Source organism: Panthera onca, chromosome A3 (assembly GCF_046562875.1).
Source record: "Panthera onca isolate mPanOnc1 chromosome A3, mPanOnc1 haplotype 2, whole genome shotgun sequence".
Classification (NCBI taxonomy): domain Eukaryota; kingdom Metazoa; phylum Chordata; class Mammalia; order Carnivora; family Felidae; genus Panthera; species Panthera onca.
Genome location: NC_138341.1, coordinates 31,279,436 through 31,300,862, shown reverse-complemented (window position 1 = coordinate 31,300,862; position 21,427 = coordinate 31,279,436). Strand labels below are relative to the sequence as shown.

Genomic DNA, 21,427 nt, shown 5'->3' with positions numbered 1-21,427 from the left:
TTGTTTCTTAAATTCCACATATGAGTGAAATCATATATTTGTCTTTCTCTGACTTGTTTCGCTTAGCATAATACACGCTAGTTCCATCCATGTTGTTGCAAATGGAAGATTGCATTCTTTTAAAAAAAATTTTTTTAACATGTATTTATTTCTGAGAGACAGAGACAGAGCACGAGAGGGGGAGGGGCAGAGAGAGAGAGAGAGAGACAGAGACACACACAGAATCTGAAGCAGCCTCCAGACTCTGAACTATCAGCACAGAGCCTAATGTGGGGCTCGAACCCAGGAACCGTAAGATCATGCTCTGAGCTGAAAACAGATGCTCAACTGACTGAGCCACCCAGGCTCCCCTTCATTCTTTTTGATCGCTGAGTAATATTCGCCATTGAATATCATACCACATCTTCTTTATCCATTCATCAGTCGATGGACATTTGGGTTCTTTCCATAATTTGTCTATTGTCGATAGCGCTGCTGTAATCATGGGGGCGGGGCACATACCCCTTCCAATCAGCATTTTTTTATCCTTTGGATAAAGTTTACCTAGCTGTTGTTTCACTTTGTTACCAAGGAATGTTATCTTTCCTATGGTGAAGTAAGAATTTGTGTCTTACTATTTAGAGTAGGTAGGGGTTCTTATGTTGATAATTACATTGGTAAGTCTTTTTGGCAAGGGCTTATGTTTATTTGTGGTATTTGAAGTTTGGGTGTTTTCAGATTACTTTTTACCATTGAGGTTTATTCTAAAAGATCTTCCCTTTTAATTTTACTGGAGGACTGATTATTTTTGGAATTTTGAGTTTTAAGGCTTTTTTTTTTTTGCCTCCACAGTACTAAATGGTACCAGATTACTATTTTTCAAGTTCTTAGATTTGTTTTTAGTAATTTACGACAAATAGTATCAGTGAGTCTGCTTCTAGAATTAACTAGAATGCTCCTGGAGGGGCAGGAATGTTTGTTATCATGCACTGCTGTATCCCTAGAACCTAGAACAGTAGCTGGCACATGGTAGGGTGTTCAGTGAATACTTGTTGAGTGAATGTATGAACACATTTTATGTGAGTTATCAGTATTTAGTATGATACAGAGATAGACTTCTTAACTTCAGGTTTAAAAATAGCAAAACTTATTAGTCTGGATTAGCTAGCTCTCTGATTTGCCTTTTCTTTCATCCTTTTATTGACTGATCAGATCAGTTTAGTTACAGGGTAAACTAAAAAAAGATGATAATAGATTTTTTTTTTATGAGACACTAATTTTTTTTTTTTTGAGACACCAGTTTTTTTTGTTTTTTTGTTTTTTGTTTTTTAAGTTTAGGTTTGAGAGAGAGTGAGCACACGTGAGTGGTAAGGGGCAGAAAGAAAGGGAGAGAGAGAGGCGGGGAATCCCAAGCAGGCTCTGTGCCGACAGTGTAGAGCCCATCGGGGGGGCTTGAACTCACCAACCATGAGATCATGACCTGAGCTGAAATCAAGAGTTGGATGCTTAACTGACTGAGCCACCCAGGCACCCCTGAGACACCGATTCTTTTTAATGTTTTAGAGAGGGTCAGATTAACAAACGTGTTAGCCTATGATTTCAATCATCTCTACTTCTTAAAGTTTATTTTTACAGTCTTGTCTGTGTAATTATTTTGAAGAATAGTAAAAGGGATATTTCTTCCATATTTCTTACTTATGCTCAAAAAGGAACACATTGAAGCTTAATAACTAAAATTTCTTATGTATTCATTTATTGAATAATGTTTCTTTTTGAGAGAGCAAGTGCAGTGCATGAGCAGGGGTGAGACAGAGAGAGAGGGAGACACAGAATCTGAAGCAGGTTCCAGGCTCTGAGCTGTCAGCACAGAGCCCAGTGAGGGGCCCGAACTCATGAACCGCGAGTGAGATCATGACCTGAGCTGAAGTCGGACGCTTAACTGACTGAGCCACCCAGGTGCCCCTAAAAAAATTTTTTTTAACATTTTATTTATTTTTGAGAGAGAGCGTGTGTGTGCATACAAGCAGGGGAGGGGCAGAGTGGGGGACAGAGGATCTGAAGCAGGCTCCACATTGACAGTATTGAGTCCAGTGCGGGGTTTGAACCACCAACCACAAGATCGTGATCTGAGCCAAAGTCAGACACTCATCCAACTGAGCTACCCAGGAACCCCTTGAACAAATATTTTGAGTGCCTGCTAAAAGCCAGTAATTGTCATGGAAATGTGGTTCTATGTTTTGAGGAAAAAAACAGACAAAACTTCCTTCTTCATGGAACTTATTTATCTTATTTCTCTATATCCTATATGAGAATATAAGTAAAATGTAGAATGAAAACAGATGTCTCTAACAGGGTAGATTCTTTTAAGTTATTTACGTAGGTTGGACCTTTTAAAAATAATCAGTTTGTTTAGTGCCACTTCAACATTGTTAGCGGAATGAGAATCCACATGTGAGAGCCAAAAATGGGCTGAGATACTTTGGTAGGAGCAGTTTGGTAAACAGGTGGAATTTATAACCTGTGCTCTTAAGACTCACACAAGAAGTGCAGTGTAAAGCTGTGTAAAGATAACCATCTGTAGTTATAATATTCTTTAAGAGTTCAGAAAAGTTGGGAGTTTCTTGAATTGCTGGCTCAGTTCAAGCAGAGAACAGGTAGAAAAGATAGAGCTATACTAAACAACTTAAATATTTGGGAATAGCGACCTTTTTGGTATGGTAGCAACAGGAATTATGTGTGTGTGTTAGGGGGACTATCGGGAATATTGGGAGCAGAGATAGGAAAAGTAAAGGTTGGTTATGTTCAACAGATCTCCAGATAGTTCTATAGGTAAATGAAGAACTACAGATGGCTTTTTTTTTAGGACAGTAGCATGATTCCATCGCTTGTTGGGAAAATTAAATGACTACGGAAGAATGCGTTGGAGAATACAGCATGGAGGTGTAAGAAAATCTATTTGGAGCATCCAAAATATAGTCCAGGGGCACAGCCCCCACTGGGCTTGTTTAGGGGGTACCGTTAATCTTCTAATCTCCGTGAAGAGTCCCTTCTGAAGCACAGGTCCTTAGTATATAGTGTGAAGGAGTTGTGCTATGAGGCAGCCTTGTCACCAACAGAGAGATGAGGGCCTTACGTTGAAGGTTCTGAAAGGTGAAGAAGAGAATTTTGTGATTGATAAAGTTGGTAACCTACTGGGGATGGGAGTTTTGTGGAATAATTACAGATGGTTGGAAGTTTAAGGCTGATCTTCACATTAGGTGGTGGCCTGGACAACACTTTTTTTCCCCAACCTTATCTGTTTTTCATAAATTTCTACATCCCTCGTTGGGCCTACCTTAAACATCTTTACTCCCAATTTGAGTTGTTTTTGTTATTTGTTTTGAACTATGTATCTAAGCTTATCAGAAGTATTTCTGAAACAAAGGAACTTTTCCTATGGGGTACTTTGAGTAAAGGTTGTATGGGCTTTAAGTATGCAAAAGTATAGAGGTCTTGATATCTGTCAAAGGTACTCATGTATTATGTCCAAGATATACTTTTCCAGATAAATTATCTTACAAGTATTTTAATTTTCATATTATTTCACAATTTTTAATTAGAACCATTTGGCCCTGTGATTTTATTTAATTTAGTTTAATTTATGTTTAAGTGTTTGAGAGCGAGCGAGTGTGAGCAGGGGAGGGGCAGAGAGAGGGAGAGAGAGAGAGAGAGAGAGAATCCCAAGCAAACTTGGGGCTTGGCTTGATCCCACAAACTGTGAGATCATGCATGACCTGAGCCCAAATCAAGAGTTGACACTTAACAACCAACTGAGCCACCCAGGCGCCCCTAGTCCTGTGATTTTAGTTAAAACATTTTATTATGGGGAAAATTTTAAACATATCCAAAGATAGAATAACATCATGAATCCCACTGGATGTGTCAACATTTTGCTGATCTTCTTTCATCTGTATTCCTCTCTGTGCTTTTAGTTTTTTGCTGCAATATTTTAAAGCAAATATGAAGCGTATTTTTCATCATAAACTTGAGTTTTTAAAAGATAAGAACTATGTTATTGTTAGTATTACCCACAATACTGTTATCATGCCAAACAATCATTTTTACTCTGAGTTAGCACCGCCTAGTAAAATAGCATGAGTTCAGATTTCCCTTTTGGTTTTGAAAAAGACTTTTTTTTTCTTACAATTGTTTGAATCAGGTCCAAGCAAGTCTTGTGGTTATTTTTAAAGTAGATATTTTTTAAAGAGAAAAATTAAGGCAGTGTGAAAAGCATTTTTAGTATAAGCTATTCTAAGAGAGCAGTGCTTTTTTGACAGCCATTCTCTCTGGAATTGAGTTGTGCTTATCTGTACAAGAAGATGTCACAATAGCTGGCATCTATTTTTTATGCTTTTTAAACATAGGAAATTTTCAAAATGGGAACAAGTGGGTGTGGCCTCACTTATATAGAAATCTAGATAGCAAAAATCTGAGATTTGAGAAGGTTCGGGTTTGTAGGAGACCACATCTCTAAGACAAAGCACCTCAGGTGGGATTTGGGATTGCTCTCGTAACTACTTGTGTAATGTTACCGTGTATCTTATCTTGCTGGACTTACTTACCTGCCTTGGCTCATCTATAAAATAAACAATGGGTGATTTCTTACACTTCTCAGTTCTTTATTTTTTGTGTTTTATTTTACATTTATGCTTGACTTTAACAGGATTCTCAAAGTTGGATTGGTGGAAACAATGAACCGTTGACTGGCTTTACATGGCGAGGTGGTTGTGAAAGAGAAACAACAGGCATACAAGTCTGGAATGAAGTATTTGTGATTGACAGACCTAATGGAACAAAAGTAAAATTCTGTTTATATTTTTTACTGTTTTTTTTTTCCTTCCATATTCTTTTTTGAACTGTTTTCTCATACTAAAGATCAAAACAACACAGAGCTATTAATGTCTGATAACTTTAACATAACATATATGGATTATGTCAAAATGTGTGAGATGTAGCGTACTTTTCTTGACTTAATTGCTGATTTTGACATTATTTTATTTTCTTATATATTTTTTTATTTGTCTCTTTGGGTTTTGTTTGGTTTCGTTTCAAATTTTTATTTAAATTCTAGTTAGTTAACATATAGTATAATACTGGTTTCAGGAGTAGAATTCAGTGATTCCTCACTTACATACAACACCCAGTGCTCATCACAAGTGCTCTCCTTTTTTTCCCTTAGTTTTAAGTTTATTTATTTGTTTTGAGAGAGAGAGAGAGAGAGAGAGAGAGAGAGAGAGAGAGAGAGTAGGGGAGGGGCAGAGAGAGAGAGAGTAGGGGAGGGGCAGAGAGAGAGAGGGAGAGAGAGAATCCCAAGCAGGCTCTGTCTGTCAGTGTGGAGCCTAATGTGGGGCTTAAACTCATGAACTGTAAGATCATGACCTGAGCTGAAACTGAGAATTGGATGCTTAACCAACTGAGCCACCCAGGTGCCCCAGCCCTCCTTTTTTTTTTTTAAATTTTATTTGGTTTTAGTTTGTTTTTATTTTTGTGAGAGAACATAAGCAGGGGAGGGGGAGAGAGGGAGGGGGACAGAAGATCCAAAGTGGGCTCTGTGCTAACAGTAGTGAGCCTGATGTCGGGCTCAAACTCATGAACCGGCTTATGACATGAGCCAAAGTTAGATGCTCAACTGACTGAGCCACCCAGGCACTCCAACAAGTGCCCTCAATACCCATCACCCGTTTAGCCCATCCCCCTGCCCACCTCCCTTCCATCAACCCTCAGTTTGTTCTCTATGGTTAAGAATCTCTTATAGTTTGCCTCCCTCTCTTCTTCCCCCCTTCTTCTATGTTCCTTTCTTCTGTTTAAGTTCCACATATGAGTGAAATCATAAGTTAGTTGTCTTTCTCTTTTTTTGCTTAGCATAATACACTGTAGCTCCATCCACATCATTGCAAATGGCAAGATTTCATTCTTTTTGATGGCTGAGTAATATTCTAGTGTGTACACACATCTTTATTCATCAGTTGATGGATATTTGGGTTCTTTCTATAGTTTGGCTATTGCTGATAATACTGCTATAAACGACATTTATCATTTTAAATTTGGTTTTAATAGTCATTACTGATGAGTGTTTTACTTAGTATTTTAAACTTTTAAATTCCTAGGTGGCTGTGCTGCTAATGGATACCCAGGGTGCCTTTGATAGCCAGTCAACTATCAAAGACTGCGCAACGGTATTCGCTCTGAGCACCATGACTAGCTCGGTCCAGGTGAGACATGAAGTGCTGTGCTATGATTGGGTCAGATAGTCCTAATACCTTTGCTTTTTCTCAAAATGCCTTTTCATTGGAGAAAAAAAGATTAAAAAAATTTTTTTTAAATAAACATTAAAAAATGTTTTTGAGAGAGAGAGACAGAGTGTGAGCGGGGGAGGGGCAGGGAGAGAGGGAGGAGGACACAATTTGAAGCAGGCTCCAGGCTCTGAGCTGTCTGCATAGAGCCCGATGTGGGACTCAAACTCACAAACCATAAGATCATTACCTGAGCCGAAGTCGGCTGCTTAATCAGGTGGCCCCCCCCCCCCCCCCCCCCCCCGAGAAAAAAGGGTTAAAGTCAGAGTTATTTACATTTCTCATTGGTCATGTACATTTCACGCTTACTGTTTTGGCTCACAATGTGAAATTTCATACTTTGGTTATGTAGGAAGTAATAAACCAAGATCCAGGCCCTTTGGTTTTTCATCATAGCATCTATGCCTTTTTTTTTTTTTTTTAAAGGAAAAGCTATTGCATGTTATTTTTAATTGAATTCAGTCATGTGGTTCCCAGATACAGTAAGGTGTACAACATGTCTTTTATATTTTGGCTAACCAACTAAAAAAAAAAAACCCAAGTAATTAAACTTAGTTTTTTTCTTAACATGTATGACAACTAGTACTTGATTATTTGAACTAATGGTGATAGAGGCATAAGAATTAATTCATATTTAACTTAGGAAATGTATGTGATGTTTCTCTGATACACTAAGGACTTATAGGACCCGTTTAATTTAGAAAGGGGTAATAAAATCCCTTCTGGTTTTCACTTACTCTATATTCTAATTGTGTTTGGTATTGTATCAAGTTCTTGCCTCTTCAAGCTAGGCCATCTCTTTTCTGTATAATTTAGACTGATGGACTGAATTAAACCACCACATGTCATTTTGTATCTTTATTGTCTCTTTGTGAGATCATCTGTGGTCGATGCTTCTCTGACTGAAAAATGAATTATTGAGTAAGGTGGTTAGCCCTAGCTGGTGATGATGTATCCAGAAGTGTATATGCAAATATTAGAAATATGTGCTCCTTCTGAGATAACAGAGGTTTCTTACTGATGGTAGATCATAAGTGATTCTGTCACAGTGTCTTGGAATTTTTGTAATGCTTTCTGGTTTTCTTTTCTGGTAATATTCAGAACATATGTCTGGTCTCTGTAAGTTCCCATTTCCTTCCTTCTTCAATTTGAAATAGCTGTCAGAATGGAAGGGGATTTGGGATGTTATTCTGATATAAAAAAGGAGTACTTTTCAGCTTGGCTTCTGTTTATTATAGGGCTGGGAGCTCTCTTACTACCAATTAAATGATACTTTGGGGGGAGCCCTTAGAGTATCTTTTCTCCATTTTGTTCTACTTTTTTTCTTTTTTTTCTTTTTTAATCCTACGAGGTGGCACAACTGCCATTTCCTTGAGGCAGGCAGAAGCCAATCTTTGTGCCCCTCGAATTAGCTGGCTCTGTAGCTTACCTTAAAATATAATATAAGGGAATTCTCTGTTCTGAAGCTTGTACCTTGGTGTTCTCTTGTTTATATATTCAACCTTATGATAGTAGGAGGCCTGGTTTTGGATAACCACTTAGAGCCACTCAGCCACTTTCTTATCTGTAAAATGAGGATTTTATCCATCTTAGCTGTGATTGTTGTGTGGAGGTAGAAATAAGATCTAAATGAGATAATGCATAAGAAAGTGCTTTGTAAACAATAAATAACAAAGGTTAAAATTATTTTTATTATTGTTTTCTTCCTCTTTGAGACTACATTTCTTTTCCTTACATAAGTTATCTGGTTGATAAATAAATGACAAATCCTCTTGTCATTTATTCTTTCAACAAATGATTATTGAGCATCTATTAAGAGTCCATGTGCTAAGTACTAATGATCTAAGGTAAACAGATCCTCTTTTCTCTTTGCTGTTTGCAACCTGGCCTTGACAATGAAAGTATCTCAACCTGTTTTCTAAAAGCTAAGGCCCTATGGGTAAGAATAGGTTGGTCATGTTTTTAGATTGTAAGTTTGGCTCCAGTATAATCATCTCAGTCATTAATTACTTTTTAAGTACCATGTTTGGAGTTAGTCAGCTGAGAATGTCATTTTAGGTTTGCTGGCCTATTTTGGCTGTTTATATTCTTGACCTCTGAGTGATTCAGCTAGATTATCACTCATTTGCCCTTAGAACAAATTGTTCTGTCTTTGGAGTAACCCTGTTTTCTTAGACATAAGTTGTCTTTCAGCAGAGGTGACATCTGTGGACACCCGCTTTTCTCCTGTGATGACCTATGTCACTTTTTAACCTGACTCAGAAGGATTGGACCTTTTTTTCAAATACAGTCTTTTCTCCAGTTTCCCTTCCTTGACACTACTTATACCTTCAGCTCTGGGCTCTGTGCCTTGGAGAGCCTCCTAAAAAATTCTAGAAAGGGAAAGAGTGCCACCTACTGTTATTTGTTCAGCTACTACAGGCTGGTAAAATTTTCATTTTTTAAGTTATTTAGACAAACGATTTACTTAAAGTAAAAAAAAAAAAAAAGAGCCATATTAGAGTTTGTGGTAGTTGAGACACCCACCAAATAACTATGAACTACTTATGTAAGCTATAAACTATATATATAAACTATATGTAAATATAATATATAAATACGTGAATATATAAATGAATACATGAATATATAAATATATAAACAAATATAAACTACATATAAACTATAAAATACACTCACTCACTCACACTATGATTATACCAGGGAGGAAAATATCTTTGTAGAATTATGCCCCTCATATTCATTGACTTAGAAAAATAATTGTGGGGGGCGTCTGGGTGGCTCAGTCAGTTGGGCGGCCAATTTTGGCTCAGGTCATGATCTCACGGTTCATGAGTTCGAGCCCCGCGTCAGGCTCTGTGCTGTCAGCATGGAGCCTACTTTGGATCCTCTGTCTACCTCTCCTCTCTGCATCTCCCCTGCTCATGCTCTCTCTCTCTCAAAAATAAAAAACATTAAAAAAAAAAAAAGAATTGTGAAAGCAATCTTCACTCTATTAAAAAAATGATTATGTTATAACATTAAAGAAACTGAAAAGGAGGAAAAAAAACCTTATTACGTGACATACTTTTAAAAATGTCTGCCACTTTCTAGGTCCCTTATGTGTGTATTCATGATTTTTACCTAATTTCCTACCGCTGCTTCCCCCTTAATGTTTATCCTGTTAGGAAAAAAGAGAAAATCCTTTTCATGTGCCACTGGTTAAGCTAATGGCTAAATGATTCATTTGTGCTAAGGTTATAAAATAACCTCCATTTCTGCAAGTAAAGTTAGAAACAGCTGGGTATTAAAAAAAAAAAAAAGAATAAAAAGATTATTTTGTTTTAACAGGTATATAATTTGTCTCAGAATATTCAAGAAGATGATCTTCAACACTTGCAAGTATGTATTTCTCAAAGAATGTGTGCCAAAGAATTGAAAATATAATTCGTGTTTAATCGTGACTTTCCATCTGGAAGCCCATTTTAGTATAAGAAGATTGAATATTATATGAGTTTAAATTGACGTATGACTTCTTAACTAGAAGAAATTTTAATGTATGCCCAGTCTGTTAGAAAATTAAGTGCTTAACTTTCAAATGATTTTAAAGGCTCTGATGTCTGATACAGAAAGGCTTTACAGATACCTTCTTTCAATCTCTTTGGGGGTGTTATTTTAAATAACTTGCTTTAATAGTTATTTACAGAGTACGGCAGACTTGCGATGGAAGAAATCTACCAGAAACCATTTCAGGTAAATAAGCATTTTATCCTTTGTAAAAACTTACCTATAAATAGCTATCAAGCCACCTGTCTTTTAAGTCTGAAGATACTTAAAAGGTAAGAGGATATTACAAAAAATTCATTTTTAGCAGCAGATTCAGTGGAGTTGAAACTAATGTCATTACCACCTGATCAGCAGTAGGCTCACAGAATAGGAAATAGAACTAATGAATATAGTTTGATCCTTAATACTTAGATTAAATGGTTAGTGTTTTCTCTTAGAGATTATTTAATTCCTAAACTTTAGACAGTCATGTAAATTTCTTTTATACATGGTAAACTATTACAGAATAATATTACTGTTTTTTTTTTTGGTTTTTGTTTTTTGTGGTATATTACAAGTTGAGGTTAGTCCTGTTATTCTTTATTTTGGTTTCATGTAGAAAAGTTCCAGAATTTATTAGACCTGTCCCCTCCCTCCACCTCTTCAATCTCCATATGTTTTTTATTCCTTTAAAATGTCAGGTACGGAGTATTAAGTCAGAAATTAACCTGGGTGGCGTTATTTGAGAAGCATATGTTATGCTTGCTTCTGTGGAGTCCTGTCATGACAGAGATTTAAAAAAACAAAAACAAAAACAAAGTTAATTTCAGATAGTTTCTTTTTTGAAGTAAGTGTAATTTATAAGTTGACGTTTAGTACTATTTAGTCGGTTGTGTTATAGGAGGTGGGAATGACTCCACCCTGTTTGCTCATCAGTCTCTGAAATTCTTTCTGTGTGACAGCATTGCTGGTGATTCTCAAGTGTTGGTGGGTTTACATTGATTCTGCCTCAGTCTTGTCTGGCTCAAGTGATCACTTTTATGAAATATCTGGGCAGCTTATGGCTTTTTTGTGTATATGGATACATATACTCCATTTGGCCTATATCAGTTTTTTTTGACCTGGGATAATTTTGCTAATGTCTGGAGACATTTCTGGTTGTCACAGTTTTTGAAGGGAGGTTAATGCTACTGGCATAGTGCGTGAAGGCCAGAAATGCTGTTCAGCATCCAGCCACGCACAACTAAGAACTGGTCCAAATACTTAGGGGCTGAGATTGAGAATCCTAAGCACATGTGAGTAAAAAATTTAGTCTAAAATTAGATTAGTTGGTCTTTTAGTTATACAACCTTGATTTAAAATTATGATCTGTATGCCCTGTTAGGCCTTTTGTTCATTTTTTAAGACCCTGTATTATTGCTTGTGGTGGCTCTTTCTTTACATACCATGAAGTTCTCAGATGGAGGCAGTTGCTTGGTATAGGGGCTGGGAGTGTTGTTGACTGAGGGAAGCCCTTGCTATCACTATGAGCAGTATTAACCATTTGGTTACTATAACTTTTGATAAGGAATTCTTAGGGGAGTGATTGTTAAATTGTTAAAGTAGTGATTTTCTTGTAAAATCTTGTAAGAAATGATTTCCACTGTTTTCTTTCTATAGACATTAATGTTTTTGATTCGAGATTGGAGTTATCCTTATGAACATTCATATGGTTTGGAAGGTGGAAAACAATTCCTTGAAAAGAGATTGCAGGTAAGCCCCCATTTCCCAGTGAGGAGAGCATAAGCACCCAGCCAGATGAAGGAGCGGGCTGTCTGGACTACTGCTTAGACTTCCAGTCTCTCAATGTCTTTGGCATAAATCGTGTGTCCCAGGTTAGCCCAGGTGGCTCCATACAGAATGGATGAAAAGTAAATTGGTCGTATTTCTGCCAAAGAGGCCAATGCCCTTGGATAGAAATTAAGGAACAAGTATTTCTCTTTAGAACCAACTGTAAATCAGTACTCAAAATATAAAAATTTGAAGGAGACTAACTTTTTGAATTTACTTAGATTGCATGTGTGTCTCTTTCTGGCCCAGCTGAGCTTCTGAACATTTGGGACAGCCTGGATAATATAGTATGCATATATTGAACACAGATGATGTGAGACCCTCTCTCCAAAGAGATGTCACTATCCTAGATTGACAGCATATAGAGCTAGAAGAGGGATCTTAAACATCATCTATTTAAAAATTTTTTTAAATTATTTTTTTTTATTTTGAGAGAGTGTGCACAAGCTGGGGAGAGGGGGAGAGGGGGAGAAGGGAAGAGAGAGAGAATCTTAAGCAGGCTCCATGCTCATCACGGAGCCTGACATGGGGCTTGGTCCTACCACCCTGGGATCATGACCTGAGTTGAAATCAAGTCAGATGCTCAACTGACTGAGCCACCCAGGTGCCCTCACCCTTCTAACTGGAACCCAAAACAGTGACGTACCTTTCGTCGCTTAATTAATTGTTGATAACTGGGACTAGCACCCAAATATCCGGACTCCTGGCCCATGCAATATGCTACACCAAGTCCATTCCTAAAGAATAGCCTCACCAACATGATCCTTTCTTCCTAAAGTTACCCTCCCCTGGAAGTACTTGGGGAAAACCTCAGGTCAGATACTACTCACCTACTCACATACACAAAGAATACATGAAAATCCCATAAATTCATAAGTAGAAGGGTCATCTTTTTTTGGTTAATAAAATTTTATTTCCTTTTAGGATGATGCATTTAGTTTCTCAACCACATTCAAAAACTTGGAGTATAATATAATTTTCTTATCACTAAAATGAGATTAAGCCAATTCCTCATTTTTGGGCTTTTTAGAAGGCATTTCTAGACCCTGTTGTCAGAGATAATTTCAGCTGTCAGAGTTTTCTCTGGTTTGTTCAGAAGAAATTAACACAAAGCACATCAGGCATGTTAGCAACTCAGAATCATGTACTTCAAAGACAAGATTTTTTTTTTTTTAATCTCATTGACATGATACAGGAAACTGCTCAGATGATGATGAATTTATACAAACTGAACATAGGTGTGTAACAGCACCCATTTTCATCCACTAACCCCCAAGCCCTCTGGTACTGTCCTGACCTGACAGGTGCTGTGTGTACTTTTTATGAAAGGAATCACATACAACATGTATTCTTTTGTGTCTAGCTTCTTTTGCTTAATAGTATGTTTCTGAGATATTGTTGCATGTAGTTTCGTTCATTTATTCTCATTGCTATGCGGTATTCCATTACATGAATAGACAACAGTTTCTTCATTCTACTCTTGATGGAGATTTAGGTAGTTTCCAGGTTTTGTCAGTTATAAATGGTGCATTTTTTTTTTTTTTTAAACGGTGTTTGAGAAGAGTCTGAGTGAGTATATGAGTTATATTGGGATAAGTAGCTACTAAAAAAAATCGAAGTTTGAGGGGCTGGGTGGCTCGACTCTTGATTTCTGCTCAGGTCATGATCTTATGGTTTGATGCAGCCCTGTGTTTAGCTCTGCGCTGACAGTGCGGAGGCTGCTTGGGATTCTCATTCTCTCTCTCTCTTTCTCTCTCTCTCTCTCTCTGTCTCTCTCTCTGTCTGTCTCTCTGCCCTCCCCCCCCCCCATTTGCATGCACTTGCTCTCTCAAAATAAACATTAAGAACAAACAAATAAATTAAATAAAAGTCTAAGTTTAGGATTTTCTTCCAGAAAATACATAGCAGTCTTTCTTCCCAAAACACTGGTAACTAGCATCAATCATAAATAATCATGTGGAGTAAGTACTGAAATTCCAGTAAGTTTCAGAGGTTCTTTGGACTTTATTGGAGCTTTTTCACTTGAGCTGTTATCTTGCTCAAGGGCTAACCTTTTTATTAGCAAATTAGTACTTTGTTTTTTCTCTTTGCTGTTATAAATACTTTAAAGGCAAATCCTTCATTTATTTACTGGTTTGTACACCACAGCCACTACTTGTTAGTCTGGTGTTGGATATTCTGATTAGTTATTTGTGTATTTGTATTTTTTTATATTTAACATGGGAAAAAACATCTTTTCTAGTTTTAAGACAAAAGTGGGTGGGGTCTTACTAAAGGGGTCAGAAATGCATCTTCAGTAAAATTTTATATTGTCAAAAAATACCCATCTGGAGTAGCATCTGAGTTAAGTGTGCACACTTGTGAGTGTGTGTGTTTTCTTGAGAACTTTTTTTCCTTGTTTGTGCCTTTACGCTGTCTCCTTCTGCCCTCAGGTAAAACAAAATCAACATGAAGAGCTACAGAATGTAAGGAAGCACATTCACAATTGTTTCTCAAATCTTGGTTGCTTCCTTTTGCCACATCCTGGTCTTAAAGTTGCAACTAATCCTAGTTTTGATGGGAGATTGAAAGGTGGGAATTCCCATTCTTGCTAAAATCAGAATTTATTTTTTAGAGGCTGAGAGTTTTAAAAAAAAATACATGGTTCCTTAAATTTTCTGTCTTCTACCGGAAGACATTTTGATGCATTGTTAATGAGGTGATATTAATGCTCTGTGTGGTCTGTCTAGCTTTCCATTGGGCTGTTGTAGACTTGTAGTGTATGGATTAGCGTATTTTATAATGTGGTCTGTTGTTCATCACCGGTGTCCTAAAAATCCCGAAGGCTGAGAACATTTCAGTATTTCATCTGTTTGTAGTCTGTAAAATGTTTTATCAATATATCGTATTCATGTAATCAGATTTAAGTCTCTGTTTTAGGGATGATGTAATTTTTTGAGTATGTCCTAGGATTTGAGCATGACGGCAAAAGGCTGGAGGAATAATGAAATTTTTACAGAATGGCTGGAAAACAAAATCTAGTATTAAAATTTAGTATAATTTCATGAATTGTTTGCCTTTTGAAAAGGATAGTTTAGTCAATACTAATGTGGAATTTATTGCGGTAGTCCACAATTTATTATTTGACCTGAAAGAATTACTGGGGCATGAGGGAAATGGAGCAGGGGCGGAGGGGGAGAGTATATTTTTTCCTAGGAGATACGATGTGTTTGGATAAGGTTTTTTAAATGAATGTACTCGAGGAATAGATCGTGTATACTGTCATTTCATGAAACAGAATGTTATTAGCTCTTACCAGTGGGGACTTCTTTACTCTGTCTTCTTTTGACTAACATGTTGGTTTATATTTCCTTTCCATTAGATATTGATGAAGACTTTAAGCGAGAGCTTCGAAATCTGGTTCCATTGCTGCTTGCCCCTGAGAATTTGGTAGAAAAAGAGATAAGTGGATCTAAAGTCACTTGTAGAGATCTTGTAGAATACTTTAAGGTAGGAAAACTGCTACATTAAATGACTTGGTCTCAGTTAGAAAAATAGCTGACTCAAAACTCATATGTATGTACAAGAAATTTCCTGTCTTTATTTTACAGCAAAAAAGTGAAATTTATAATTTTCCCTTCTTTGCATTGGCTGTACCAATTTTTAAGGATATCTAAAATGATAGCAGACAACTTGCATGTTCTAGACGGTAGTTTTGTTTATGGGATTATCCTCCGTTTCCTCCAGCTCTGGTAGGGAGAGAGGAAGAGCCATTCACCATGTAATTAATTGTAATGCCACTCTCTCATTTGTGAGGGACAGTGGATATGCGGAGTGGCATTCTGCCTCTCGAGTTCTCATAAAAGAGCCTTCTCTCTGAGTTCTTGAGGACTTAATAGGAGCAGCTGAAAGTATCAAACTGGTTTCTGAATCCAATTACTTGTAGATTTTTTTTTCTCTCTCTGCTCTTCTTTAGTCTTGGTAGCTTGCTTGCCAGAGCAAGACCATTATCAGGGTTCTAGTTATTCATAGTAGTTACGGGTAGATGGAAGGGAAACTATAGTTAACTAAGAGTATATTTTTGGTCATTTATTGGACAGTTGGTCACTTTCATAGCATTTTTGGTTAGTTGTGAAGTAATTCAGTCAGTAGAAAGTTGAGATGAACAATTTCTATATGGACTTGTTAAAAACTGTCATCTTTCCTTCTTACTCTTAGAGCACAAATTAGGTAATTTTTTTCTTGAACTGAAATATCATTTAACTTGATTGAAGTGAAACATTGAGTAAAAATGTCTAACATTTAAAACAGTAACAGTAGGGGAGAATTATGGATTCCTTTTCGTAAAGTGGGTGGCATTGTATATGTTACTTTTAAATATAACTTTTATGCACGTTGGAATTCTATTTAGAAACATCTCTCTAGGATATTATTTAACATATGTTTAAAAGTATGAATTATTTTTATATTTAATGGATTTTTTTTTTCCCTTCGGAAATCTAGAGCCAAATTGTTTAACCTGCCAATGTAAAGAGTCTTTTATATTTTTAGGCTTACATTAAGATTTATCAAGGAGAGGAACTTCCACATCCAAAGTCCATGCTTCAGGTAGTGTGTGTGTTGTACGTATATTTATTTTTGAAGGTGAAGAGCCTTTGGTTTAGAGATAACGCTAGAAGTGGGATTATGCTTCTTTGCACGCAAATGAATTTCAGATATTTAAGTCAATACGGGTCATGGGTCCTAAAGTTTTTCTATGATTGCAGACCTTGCACACATAGGCCATCAAAAATAAAGTTGCTAGAGAAGTGTAGAAAACTTCCTCTTGCAGGAGATAGCTTAATAAGGGCCTGTCTAAACCAAACTTCTTCTCTTCTCTGAGTCTGTGACATTGAATGTTTTTAGTAAGGCTTATTTCATCTTGGTATTAATGATTTAGAGCTGCTTCTAGTACATACAGGTTTGTTTTTTTTTTCTTTTTTCTCTCTCTTTTTTTTAAAAGGTGTTCTTTGGGGACAATGTTATTTTAACCTAAGTTTATTTTTTTTAAAAGATAAAGCAGCTTAATTTAATAAATCAAGAATAATTAATATTCATGTCCGTCACTTCTTACTAAATTTTACTAATTTCATTGTGTTCATACTGTTAATTTTTCACCCAAATTTAGGTTTTATTTCTTTCAGATACATATCGAGTTTATGTTTTTTAAGATTTGCTATTTTGGACAATTTTTCAGTTTTATAGTGGATTGAATAGTATTTTCTTCTAAAACTCCTGTAGTAAGCAGTTTTGTGGATTTAAAAATCTCTTGTGTCATACTGATATGAGAGAGCAAGCATATGGGTAATTTTTAATTCTATACATCTGGAGACTTGACACTTCTTAGGGTATGTCTAATTCTCTACAATTTCCTGAGCATGTGTGGTATTTTTTCTTTTTTTTTACAAACCCATTTTAACAAACCTAAGCAAAACAAAATTAGACAGGCAGTCCCATTAGAAGCCATTACTATATCCCTTCCATTGGAAAGGAAAACTGGAAGTTGATAATGTTTTCTCTGGTTCATTTTCAGACTTGTTCACTCTATAGACTTTATTGTGTTAGTCAGAATTTATAGAGCCGCTGGGTATTTTTTGCATAAAATTGGCACATCTTGTTTTATTTTTCTAGGCAACAGCTGAAGCTAATAATCTTGCTGCGGTAGCAGGAGCAAGAGAGATCTATTGCAAAAGTATGGAGCAGGTTTGTAAGCGACATTTACATTTGACACTAAAGTGAGACAGAGGATTTTTACAGTTAAATAATTGAAATAATTTGTGCTCCTTACGTACTGTCACAATACATCATTCACTGATTCCCCTTCATCATCTCTGCTGGAAATAACTAAGAAAATAATTCTCATGTTTAGAGTGCACAATATAGGTGGCAAGTTACTACGTAAATCGTACTAAAATAGTTTTGACGCATGATTCAGAGTGCTCTTATTAGCAGCTTCTGATGTAATATTAGTTTAAGGCCAATGACAACTTCTGTGCTAAACTTGTTAACTAGAACGTTAAAGGACCTTTTTTATGTGTTCTCTTTTACCTACTCTCTGCCCATAGTCTTGTGAAGTCGGGTACAGATTTTTTTTTTTTTTTTTGTCTTTACTGGTATTAGTCATACTTGGAGAATTTATTTTACCCGAGTCCATTAAACATACAAGAAATAGGTTATGATTACGTACGAGATATTATGAACAAGTTTAAAACTGAACCATGTAGATGGCTTGACTTTTTGAGACTGAAAACTGTGAACCGGGAATGTTTTTTAAGTGTGAATTGTTTCTAGCCAGTAATCTGTCTTGTACTCTTCTGTACAGGTATGTGGTGGGGACAAGCCTTACATTGCACCTTCAGATCTGGAACGAAAACACCTGGATCTCAAGGAAGTGGCGATTAAACAGTTTCGTTCAGTAAAAAAAATGGGCGGAGATGAATTCTGCCATCGTTATCAGGACCAGCTTGAAGCTGAAATTGAAGAAACCTATGCAAACTTGATAAAGCACAATGATGGCAAAAACATCTTCTATGCTGCTCGTACCCCGGCCACACTGTTTGCAGTCATGTTTGCTATGTACATAATCTCAGGACTGACCGGCTTCATTGGCCTAAACTCTATAGCCGTCTTGTGTAACCTTGTCATGGGGTTAGCACTGACATCTCTTTGTACTTGGGCATATGTAAAATACTCTGGGGAGTTCAGAGAAATTGGAACAATGATTGATCAGATTGCTGAAACACTATGGGAACAGGTTGGTATCTATCTTTTGGTTTTTCAGTGACTAATCTCATCCCTGTGACATTTCCCTACCCTTCTCCTGCAGTATTTGCACACCTCCTTTTCCTTTATACGAGGAATGTCAAAAGGATGTTTTCTGTTTTGTTCGGTTACGGTTGTGTAATCTGAATATAAAGTGTGAACTGAGTAATTTTTTTTTTCTTAAAGTCATAATTTTGGTGTGCTTTGATTGGCTTAAATCTGTAATATCTTTGGATAGATTCTTAGTCATAGGCCTGATAATACCAGACAATGGGCAGGGCCAGAGTCTCTACGGACTTTTTTCTTAGAGGAAAGAAAATATAATCAGTGTAAGAAAGAAATTTGGAAGTGCAGTGCTTTAAGAAAGCAAAAGAAGTGTCTTATTAACCCTGGCAAGAAGCAGTTCATGCCTATATTTGAGGGAAAATATTGATATTCAGGTCTTTGTTGCCTTCCGTGAAGATAGTGGTGATTTACTGATGGAACAACCTGATAGGGATTTCTTTTACCAAAGGAATTTTGTTTGCTGTCCGTACTATGGAAACACTAATGAACAAAACAAAGCGCCACAGAGAACCAGCTTCTCTTAATCATAATCTTTGACTTCAACCAGAATTCAAATCATAATCTTTTACCTCAAACCAGAATTCAAAGTCGGGCCTGACAAGAATCTACTAAGGGAAGCCATGTTGAATGTCCACCTGTGTGCTGGAATTCCCCAGGTTCAGAAAATTCCGTTCAAGGATGTTGTCATTAAAATGATCATCGTGAAATACTTGAGCATCATGTCAAGGATCAGAATGAAAGCTGCAGTTAGTATTGATGGACAGCAGAATAGGCATTTTCAGATACCACTTCTGGGCATAAGAAGTATTGGGCTTATTTGGAGGTCTAGGACATGCAGGTCCGTGTTGGTTTTGCCTTTAAATTTAAAGACGGAAGAAGTAAATCATTTTTTGATGAAGGTTGATTGGGCATTGACTTTTCTTGTAACAGTGTCATTATTTTATGAAGTGACCCGCCATATTAGTTTGGATTTTGTATTTATTCTTTAGAGAAATTTGGATCTGATTTGGAAGCTCGTGTTTGGATATTTGTTAAATTTAACCCTTCATTTTAAAAAAAAAAAACTTCACTCTTGATATTCCTTTGATATCTTCTAATAGAGGATGGATTAAAAGCTATTGCAGCCTCGCTTTTTAAAAAAAATTCTCTACTTTAAAATTGCGGACCATCACTAATTTTCTGCAGCATGAATTTTAATCATTGTGCGATGTCTCCATTTGAAAACCAGTCATCCTCCTATATCATGCTCCGGTAGCACTGATTCTAGGACTTTAGAGGTGCCATTATTACAAAACAATTAAGTGGAAGAGTCTAAAGTGTGTAAAATTACCAGCGTAGTTGAGGTAGGTTGATCACTAGTCAGAGAAGATGTGTGCTGTGTCAACAAACCTTGCCTAAATCTTCTTGCATTTCTCTTTTCTTTTGCTTCAGAGGAGTCCCAGGAAGGTGAGAAACTCACAGTCGCAGATTCTTGTAGTCTTAAACGCTTTAACTTCAAGGCGCTCTGAGTCATTGTCCTAACGAGTCACTCCATGTTTTAGGTGTTTTCCAAACTGTTTGAAGTTACTAGACGTCGAATGGTCCGTCGTGCTCTTTCATCAGCACAGCGACAGAGACTGTCATCCAACAATAACAAGAAGAAAAATTAGACAGTATTTTTAACTTTTTTCTCTATCTGAAGTTGTTCACCCTTAAACATGTAGGACAATAAGCAGGACCGTCTGGGCCGGTCTGCATAAATGCTGTATACTTACCAGATTTGATGCTGCATAGAGGGTATGGAATCGCACGTCCATCTCATAGGAATTGTAAATGGTTTGAGTAGGAGGAAAGTAATTTTTGTTGCATTATAAGATGTCTAACTGCATTATTTGTAGCCTCATAGCTTTTTTGGGGAGAAGCATCTTTTTTATTTCCCACATTCCTGGTTATTTTCTTCATTGCTTTGGATTGAATTTTTATATCTATTTTTCTATGTACCTCTTTTTTTACCTCATGTTTTTATTTGTTTTGCACATCTCTCATACCACAGGTATTGAAGCCCCTGGGTGATAATTTGATGGAGGAAAACATAAGGCAGTCTGTCACAAACTCTATCAAAGCAGGCCTGACTGACCAGGTGTCTCATCATGCCAGATTAAAGACAGACTGACAGTTCATCTCCTCATGGACTCCACTCTCCCTTTTTTTCATGCTTGCTGTACAATGAGAACTCAAATAAAAATAAACCAAAGTTTACAATCAACTGTAGAAGTAGTTTAGTATAACTGGCTTCACAGATGGCTGCCACAGAGTGTGAAAATTGTTTGTTGGTTTTAAGCATTCTGTTCTTGGCTCCTAAGACATGGAGATTGGCTGAGGAGCATTAGTTTATCATGCACATTTGTGCCATGTTTCTTTCTTTCTTTCTTCTTTTCTTTTTTTTTTTTTTTTTTTTCCTTTTTACTTAATCTAATGTTAATGAAATTTGTCTTATGTAAAAGGATATTTCAGGGAAATCTTTTAAGAAATCTATTTAGAGTCTCTTTAACACCAGTGTCCCATTGAAATTTTAATTTCTAGTGAAGTTATGAATCACTGTATCAAGAATCAGATCGGAATGACAATGAAGCCTTTATTGAGCCACTACATTAAAAGTATATATTGCTTTACTGCCTTCAATACCAGTATTACATAAATGCATGTGTCAGAAGTCTCACAGAAATTACATGACAACTCTTGTAGCTAAGAAAGTGATTCTGAGGTGTACATTTGTCTTGCCTTTTTAAATTTATAAACCTGCCCTAAAAGGAGATGCATATCTGGGAAACTGAACTGTCTTTATTCAGTTTAGCCTTCGTGTACATAAAATATGCCATTAATTTTATTGGGGGAGAAATTCCATCCAAAAATGTTGCCTACAGCTATGAGTTCAG

General features: G+C 36.6%; 1 protein-coding gene across 3 annotated transcripts in view; it reads left to right on the top strand.

The window, feature by feature from the left end:
* ATL2 (atlastin GTPase 2) overlaps positions 1-20,757 on the top strand; it is a 56,302-nt gene extending 35,545 nt beyond the window's left edge. For 2 of the 3 annotated variants that reach the window (XM_078444785.2, XM_078444787.1), the window contains 12 exons: positions 4,682-4,816; positions 6,126-6,230; positions 9,642-9,692; positions 9,987-10,043; positions 11,496-11,588; positions 14,099-14,237; positions 15,028-15,155; positions 16,197-16,253; positions 17,316-17,387; positions 18,007-18,438; positions 19,944-19,958; positions 20,054-20,757. In XM_078444785.2, the coding sequence (XP_078300911.1) occupies positions 4,682-4,816; positions 6,126-6,230; positions 9,642-9,692; positions 9,987-10,043; positions 11,496-11,588; positions 14,099-14,237; positions 15,028-15,155; positions 16,197-16,253; positions 17,316-17,387; positions 18,007-18,438; positions 19,944-19,958; positions 20,054-20,161 (1,392 nt within the window). In that variant the 3' untranslated portion in view covers positions 20,162-20,757. The remainder of the gene's footprint in view (positions 1-4,681; positions 4,817-6,125; positions 6,231-9,641; positions 9,693-9,986; positions 10,044-11,495; positions 11,589-14,098; positions 14,238-15,027; positions 15,156-16,196; positions 16,254-17,315; positions 17,388-18,006; positions 18,439-19,943; positions 19,959-20,053) is intronic. The other variant, XM_078444786.2, reaches the window with a different exon arrangement.
* The last annotated feature ends 670 nt before the right edge of the window (positions 20,758-21,427 follow it).